Below are 7,941 nucleotides of genomic sequence, written 5' to 3' on the forward strand. Positions count from 1 at the left end.
AGGTTTCTGATTCAGTAGGTCTGGAGTGGGGCTTGGAATTTTAGCAGATTTCCAGGTGATGCTGATGTTGCCTGTCAGGGGACCACATTTTGAGAACCACTGTCCTTAGATAATGGTTCTTAGCTTTGGCAGTATTTTATTTTATGTCATTTCATTTCAGTTCCATTCCGTTCACTTAATTTCATATTTTGAGACAGAGTCTAACTCTGTTGCCTAGGCTGGAGTGCACTGGTGCAATCATAGCTCACTGCAGCCTCAACCTACTGGGCTCAGGCGATCTTCCCATCTTAGCCTCCCAACTAGTTGGGACCACAGGCACTCACCACCACACTGTCTAATATTATTTATTATTTTTGTAAAGATGGGGTCTGTATATGTTGGGCAGGCTGGTCTTGAACTCTTTGGCTCAAGTGATCCTCCTGCCTTGGCCTCTCAGAATGCTGGTATTACAGTTGTGAGCCACTGCACCGGCCAAGCTTTGGCAGTATTTTAGAATAACTTATGGAGCTTTAAAAATATACATATTTACCCTCTTCCTAGAGCTTTTGATTTATGACTGAGGTAAGACCCAGGCATTGTTGTTTTTGTTTTTAAGCCCCACAGGTGATTCTGATGTGTAGCCTGAAATAAGGACTGTCTTGATTGTTGGCTTCTGAGTTGTATATCCTAGTTTTATATTGAGTTAGCAAACTAGAAACTGTTAATTGAATGACTGTTAGTGGGTAGATAGCAGAAATATAAGATAAGATTTCTTCCCAAGCTGGGTAGATAAGACTAATATGTGTAGAAGAATTAAGGCAGTGATTTTCAATCCTGGATGAAAATTAAAATCACCTGGGAAAATTTTAAAGCATAAATGCTGTGATTTCACTCTTAGAGCTTGTGATTTAATTTGTTTGGGGTAAAGTCTAAACATCTATATATTTTTAAAATTCCCAAATGACTCTTAATCTTTAGTTTTTGAAAACTAGTGAATTAGAAAATAATTGAACAGTTCATTATATAAATGAAGTAGGAATTCGGAGAAAGGTGAAGTAAACCTGTATTTCCATAGATGTATCTGTGTAAAACTTCAAGGATATTATTATACATAGCTCTGCTAGGTTTTCAGTGCAAAACATTGACTCAGGCAAACATCTTGACTCCCTTAATCTTTCTTTTTTGTTAATCACCAGGATAGTTTTATAGGATAAGATCCCATTGAGGCAGAACAGCCTCCCTCTAGGAGTGGGAGTGATGAGATTGTATCTTGTTATGTGTAGCATTTAGAAACTAGACAGTTATTAAAGCCTAGAAATACATTAGAGAAGTTGTGAGTTTCATCAACCCCAGCTTCAGTAACAGGTGGTTTCTTTGTTTGTCTGCCTCTCCTTCTGGCCTAGGGAGAACCTTCAAAAACTTCCCCAATTGGCCGCTATTCATCACAACAACTGTATGTACATTGCTCACCACTTGTTGACCCTCGGGCATCAGTTCAGATTACGTCTTGCCCCCATTCTTTGTGATGGCACTGCTACTTTTGTGGATCTTGTACCTGGCTTCAGGAGACTTGGTAACTGATACCTTAAATGTAGGAAAGCATATGGATTATGCAGCTTGTCAACATAGTATCTTTGTAGTTTTTGAATGAAATAATTAGAATGGTGGTCCTGAGCTGTATCGGAAAGTGGGAGGGCATTTAATCTGCAAGTGTTTCCAGTTATTTAATTGTATAAGGTGAGTGTAGTCTTTGTGGGAGACTTTTACTTTTTTGTAAGATGATTTCATGGTATGTTAGAGTTCCAAACTGCAGTGCTAGTGTGCATTGAATTTGCCAGATCAGGATTATGTCATTAGAATGACACATAATAGGATTTATATTGTGACAATTCTGTTTATATTGTTGGTAAGAGCTCACCAATGTCAGTGCTAGTTTCTTTTGCAAAACCCCAAGACAGCTCCCCCATCTTACACCTCCCTTAGTTTTACTTGGGATTACTAAAAGGCAAAAGAAATGAAATGTGGAGTAAATCAATATGTTGATCATGGTAGAGAATCTATATGGTTCACTTAGTTTTTCAGTTCTTGACTTTTCCCTTAGGTGGTGTAGATATATCAGAATAATATGTAGTTCTTTTTTCTATAGTAATTTTTCTTAGCTGACTCTGGCTCTAAGCAAATTACTGGAAAAGACTTATTATCTGGAGGTTGGGTTTGAGAAACGGGCTAATGTATTCAAGGTGATTGTTTCTAGTAGCTTTAGGGCAGCTTTATGATATTATCTAGCAATTATTTTTATATAGGCAGAACAGATACATGGTTTATGCATCTCTTGTCTATCCTGGTTTTCCAGTGTGTAATTGAACAGGTTTTAAAATTTTTTATTCTGTTTTTCCATCACAGGGACAGAATGCTTTTTGGCCCAAATGCGGGCACAGAAAGGTGAACTTCTGGAAAGATTATCAAGTGCTAGGAACTTTTCAAATATGGACGATGAAGAGAATTATTCTGTAGCAAGTAAAGCAGTCCGGCAGGTAGGAGGCTCTTGCTAGCACTGAAATTTGTATTCTATCCTTAGATGCCTTTTTTTTTTTTTTTTAAAGCAGAAAACAATATGTAACAAGTACTCAGTTGATTCCCTGCACCCCCACCTTTGGAAAATCTAGATACCTTTTACAGTCATGTTTAAGAACTTTTTCTTCCCCTCTCCCACCAAGACAACAGGAAACTATCCTTTCATTGACTCAATAATTGCAACTAGTTACCTAGAAAGTCTATTGTAGCACGTAGTTGTTTCCTGAACTTAGATTTGGGAATTTTAAATATTGGCTTTTATCTTAATGCTCCGCTTTCTTAAGTGATTTATCTTTTTGCTGCAGTTTTCCTATCCTCAGGTTGATGAATCTGCTTTTCATCTACCAGGGATATCACTATGGTTAAATGTTCAAGAAGCATATATCCTTAGTTACTTTACCTCATTTTGGCATAATGCCACTTTCGCTATAAACTCACAAATGATAAATGTAAATCTGGAAAATATGAGTCACAATAATCTTTCTTCCATGTAAATAGCTGTATTCTTCTACAGGTACTGCACCAACTAAAGAGACTTGGAATTGTGTGGCAGGATGTCCTGCCAGTGAATATATATTGCAAAGCTATGGGGACTTTACTCAATACAGCAATTTCTGAGATCATTGGCAAAATTACTGCCCTAGAGGTAAGGGCCATTAGATGCTACCCCAGCCTTGAGATGCAATTCATGTCCCAGATTGTGACTTTGCTGAGAAAGTGATGTTGAAGAAACTGTTCATGTTTTCATGTCTAACTCATGCTGTTATTTTTTGTCTTTCAGTTTTGTTTTATTTCTATTTTACTAGAAACTGGTTAATCTCTTTTATACGAAAGTAGGATTTAACTGTTTGTCAACATACCATCTTGATTATGAATGAGGAAGTTAGAAACTGGGTAGTGGTCCTGAGATGCATTGCATAGTGTAAAGTCATTTAATTTGCAAGTAAACTCAATAATTTGATTTAGTAAAGTGAATGCAGTCTTGTGCAGGTTCCATTTTTCCAACACACTGTTGCAGTTTAAATTTTACATGTGATTCTTCAGGAAAAGTGGCTGGACTTGGCCAGCTGATGCCTCTAAATCATAGATTGACTAAATCCTTATTTGTAATCACATCCCCTGCTTTGCAACACGCTGTGCGACATTCTATTGGAGAAACGGGCTCTTTCATGCCGGCAAACTAAATTACTGACAATCTGTTGAAACATATTTTGTGTCATTCTTATATAAAAGTATTGTCAGAGAGCTGATGAAAAGTAGTGTCTAGTAAGTTGTGCTAAATTGGTTGGAAAACATTGTTGTAGCCAACCCACCTGGACAGCATGCATCAAAGATCTGCTGCCCTTTCCCCACTTCTGAGCTGGCCCAATTCTATTCTATTGTCTTTCCTCTATGCAAAACCAGGACATATCTACTGAAGATGGCGATAGATTATATTCCTTATGCAAAACAGTGATGGATGAAGGACCCCAAGTATTTGCACCTTTATCTGAAGAAAGCAAGAACAAGAAATATCAAGAAGAGGTTCCAGTCTATGTGCCAAAATGGATGCCATTCAAGGAATTGATGATGATGCTACAAGCCAGCTTGCAAGAAATTGGGGATCGGTATGTGTAACCCTTCTATAGAGGCATATAACTCTCCATAGCTACAAAAGAGTAACAGTGCCCTTGATAGCAGGGCTTTTCCCTGTTTGCTGATGTTACTCATGAAAGACTTCCATAATGAGTAGGAGTAGCTGGGGCCTTTTCATGATCTATCATAGTGCAGATCTCATTACCACTTTCCCATATTTGATAACATAACGACTTCTTATCCATATTATTTTGGTCTTGAATATGTGGTTTTGGCATGCTGTACAAATGATCTGGCAACTGTAAGAATTACAGCCTTCTGACATCTGGATGGAAATTGTTGCTCACTTTAAGGAACAGTGGATGCTTTTTTTTTTTTGAGACATGGTCTTACTCTGTCACCCAGGTTGGAGTGCAGTGGCTCAATCATTGCTTACTGCAGACTCAAACTCGTGGGCTCAAGGGATTCTCCCACCTCAGCCTCCTGAGTAGCTGGGATTACAGGTGCCTACCATCACACCTGGCTAATTTATTTTATTTTATCATTTTATTATTTATTTTTTATTTGATTTGATTTGTTTTATTTTGTTTTGTTTTACAGATGAGGTTTCTCTATGTTGCCCAGGCTGGTCTCAAACTCCTGGCCTCCCAAAATGCTGGGATTACAGGAATGAGCCACTGCAGCCAGCCTGGATGAATTTTCAGAATTACTTTAATATATTAACAGAGAAGTGACTTTTATCTGTCTGAAATACTGAGCATCAAACTACTGTTTGATCGCAGTCTTTCTGCAGGGAGTGCAGTAGTTTTAAAGGTTAAGGACCATGTACCTAGTAGAGATTCATCCTTTCTTAAATGTAGTGGATGATGTTTTCTCTCAACACCATCAGTTAATGTTGCTGTGCCCAGTGAGTGTATGCTATATCATATCATAGTGTGCAGAGGCCATCGCACAAAACAGAATAGATGCGGGTCGGTTACGCATTCATGGATGCTTTCATATTGTCTTGGTAGATTATTGGTTGGTATGTATACCTTACATAGAGGACTCTCTGTAGAGGCCTTAAGGTCATCTCCATCCCTGTAGGTACTTGTCTGTCTGCTTTAGCTTGGTTTACTACAGATGTCTGGTTATATTGGACCAGTCATCCTAGATGTGTCTGAGTTGTTTGCTGCAAATATTAGTCATTCGTACAATGTAAACAAGATCTCTACTTGAAAAAAAAAGTCACGTCAGAATACCTCCAATCACATTTCATAGAAAGTTTAGATTTATTCATTTATTATTTACAAGTCCTTAGTGGGTAACAAAGATGCTTTTAAGTAGTAGGCTCCAGTGGGCAGTAGATAAGAATTTTTCTATGTGTTAAAGGGCCTTCTTGCAGTCTAAGAATGATCATTAATTCCTTGTTATAAGAAAAATTATAACAGTATAACTCAACTTCTTTTTACTGCCTAGGAAATTTTTTTTTCCCCAGAGATTTCTGTAAATATAAGGCTAAAGTTGTAAAATATACATATGAAGGAATACAGTAGATATACTCTATATTTACAATGTAAAGAAAAAGAATAAATTTCATGTACCTGTTACCCAACTGAAGAAAAATAATACCCGTATTTTGAAAATCCATGTATACCCTTCTCCAAATGCTCTCCATGAGGGGTAACTACTATCTTGACTTTTATGCTATTTATTTCCTTGCCTTTCTTTATAGTTTTACTACATTTACATGTATTCCTAAATAATATAAAGTTTAGACTTGCCTTTTTTTGAACTTGGTATAAGTAAAATCATCTGTAACTTACTTCTTTTGTTCAATATTATTATTGTTTTTGAAATTTATTCTTTTTTTTTGAGATGGAGTCTCACTCTGTCACCCAGGCTGGAGTGCAGTGGTGTGATATCGGCTCACTGCAACCTCTGCCTCCCAGGCTCCAGCAATTCTCCTGCCTCAGCCTCCCGAGTAGCTGGGATTAAAGGTGCCCATCACCACACCTGGCTAATTTTTGTATTTTCAGTAGAGATGGGGTTTCACCATGTTGTCTAGGCTGGTCTTGAACTCCTGACCTCATGTGATCTACCTGCCTCGGCCTCCCAAAGTGTTGGAATTACAGGCGTGAGCCACCGCGCCTGGCCTGAAATCCATTCTTGATGGTATATGTAGCTGCAGTTCATTTTCACCACTGTGTCATTCCATTGTACAAATATTTCATAGTTTATTTGTCCTATTTAGTCTCATTTTCACCAGTATTTGGAATTACCAGACTGGAAAATTTCAGCTGATCTAATTGGCATACAATGATAGGTTATTGTCATTTTAATTTGCATTTCCGTAAATTCTAATGATGTTGAGCGTGTTTTCATTGGTCATTCATGTTTCTTCTATTATGTAATGCCTGTTCATATTCTTTGCCCTTTATTCTAATAGGTTGTTTGTGGTTTCACTATTGATTCATGGGATTTCTTTATATATTTTTACACTAGTCCTTCGTCAGTTAAAATTGGTTGCCTGTGGCTTACTTTGTAATACAGTTACAGAGCCTAAGGCGTGAGAGTATGGTCATAATTATTAGTTCAAAGAGGACTTGGTATAGAATAAGGGAGAACAGTCTCATACTCTTCACTTGGTCTTTTCATCTGGCTGTGCTGATACCAGTTGTAGTGGGTGAGCAAAGAGGTCAAAGACATTGTGGGGTAGTTCTATAAAGAAGAGGAAGGATGCCCAGAATTTGTTTTATTTCTGTTTCAAGCAAATAAGCATTTGGATCAAATAGGCAATTTTTAAGTCTTGCTTATACTTCCGAGACCTAATAGGAAATGAAACTCTATCTTTTGTTTTGCAGGTGGGCAGATGGAAAAGGACCCCTGGCAGCTGCTTTCTCTTCCAGTGAAGTAAAAGCTTTAATTCGTGCCTTGTTTCAGAACACAGAAAGAAGAGCAGCTGCCCTTGCTAAAATTAAATAGCTCCATCTTCTTAAGAAAGCTATGTCTTGAATATGTGGATTCTTCCCTTGGCATAATTACTCCCTTAAAGACTTCTTTGAATTGCCCATTGGTTTTGGTGAACCAGTATATCATGGAAGTTTGACTTTACAGAAGAACGTCTTACCTTCTGGCCTGTATGAGGCTTTGTTTAAGAACTGTTTATGAAGATAAATTGTCAAGTAAAGCACCTCAATTCATTGACTTTCTAGCCATCTTCCTTTGATTAGCTAACAAACTGTCAGGCAGCATTATTTCATGCTGCTTCCAGAGCCCTCTGGGAACATATACATTGTAAATGCAGGCCTTGGCTTTGGAGTAAGGAATCGGGAGATTCCAGGAGTCGGGGTAGAGAATTTCTGAGCAAATGGGTGATATTTTAGGGGTGTAGGGGGAGGGAAGGGAAGAATTGGCACCATATTTGGCCTTGCAGGAATTAAGGAGACTTCCTGTAATATTTCTTTCCAATAAATAATGCTTTTTACAATTAAGGGTGAGTGTCTTTAATAACATGGGAGCTTTGACAAAAGAGACCAACAAGATTTCTTATGTTCTATGCCATCCTTTTTATTGAGGTTTATGACCGTCACACAGGACTCACTGACTGGTCATCTTCATTCATCAGAACACTACCTGATAATTTTTCAGAATTCTTGGAACTCCTAGGACTTTCTTTAAGCATACATTTTTGGCACTTTTTTGCTATTTCAACTAAATTTTATTTTCTTGGTTGGACTTTTCTTCCTTCTCAACACTGTTTCTTTATCTTGTCAGATGGCAAAGGTCTTAAATTGCCAATGTTCCTCTGGAATGTGTGTGCCATGACATGGT

At 37.8% G+C, this 7,941-nt stretch overlaps 1 protein-coding gene across 1 annotated transcript in view; it reads left to right on the forward strand.

Moving 5' to 3' along the window:
- Positions 1-7,597, forward strand: part of ZW10 (zw10 kinetochore protein) — a 41,394-nt gene extending 33,797 nt beyond the window's left edge. Inside the window, exons 12-16 of the mRNA XM_003910726.3 lie at positions 1,383-1,552; positions 2,383-2,513; positions 3,068-3,199; positions 3,958-4,160; positions 6,972-7,597. Of these exons, the coding sequence (XP_003910775.1) occupies positions 1,383-1,552; positions 2,383-2,513; positions 3,068-3,199; positions 3,958-4,160; positions 6,972-7,092 (757 nt within the window). The 3' untranslated portion in view covers positions 7,093-7,597. The remainder of the gene's footprint in view (positions 1-1,382; positions 1,553-2,382; positions 2,514-3,067; positions 3,200-3,957; positions 4,161-6,971) is intronic.
- Positions 7,598-7,941: the final 344 nt, after the last annotated feature.

Source organism: Papio anubis, chromosome 12 (genome assembly GCF_008728515.1).
Source record: "Papio anubis isolate 15944 chromosome 12, Panubis1.0, whole genome shotgun sequence".
Lineage (NCBI taxonomy): Eukaryota > Metazoa > Chordata > Mammalia > Primates > Cercopithecidae > Papio > Papio anubis.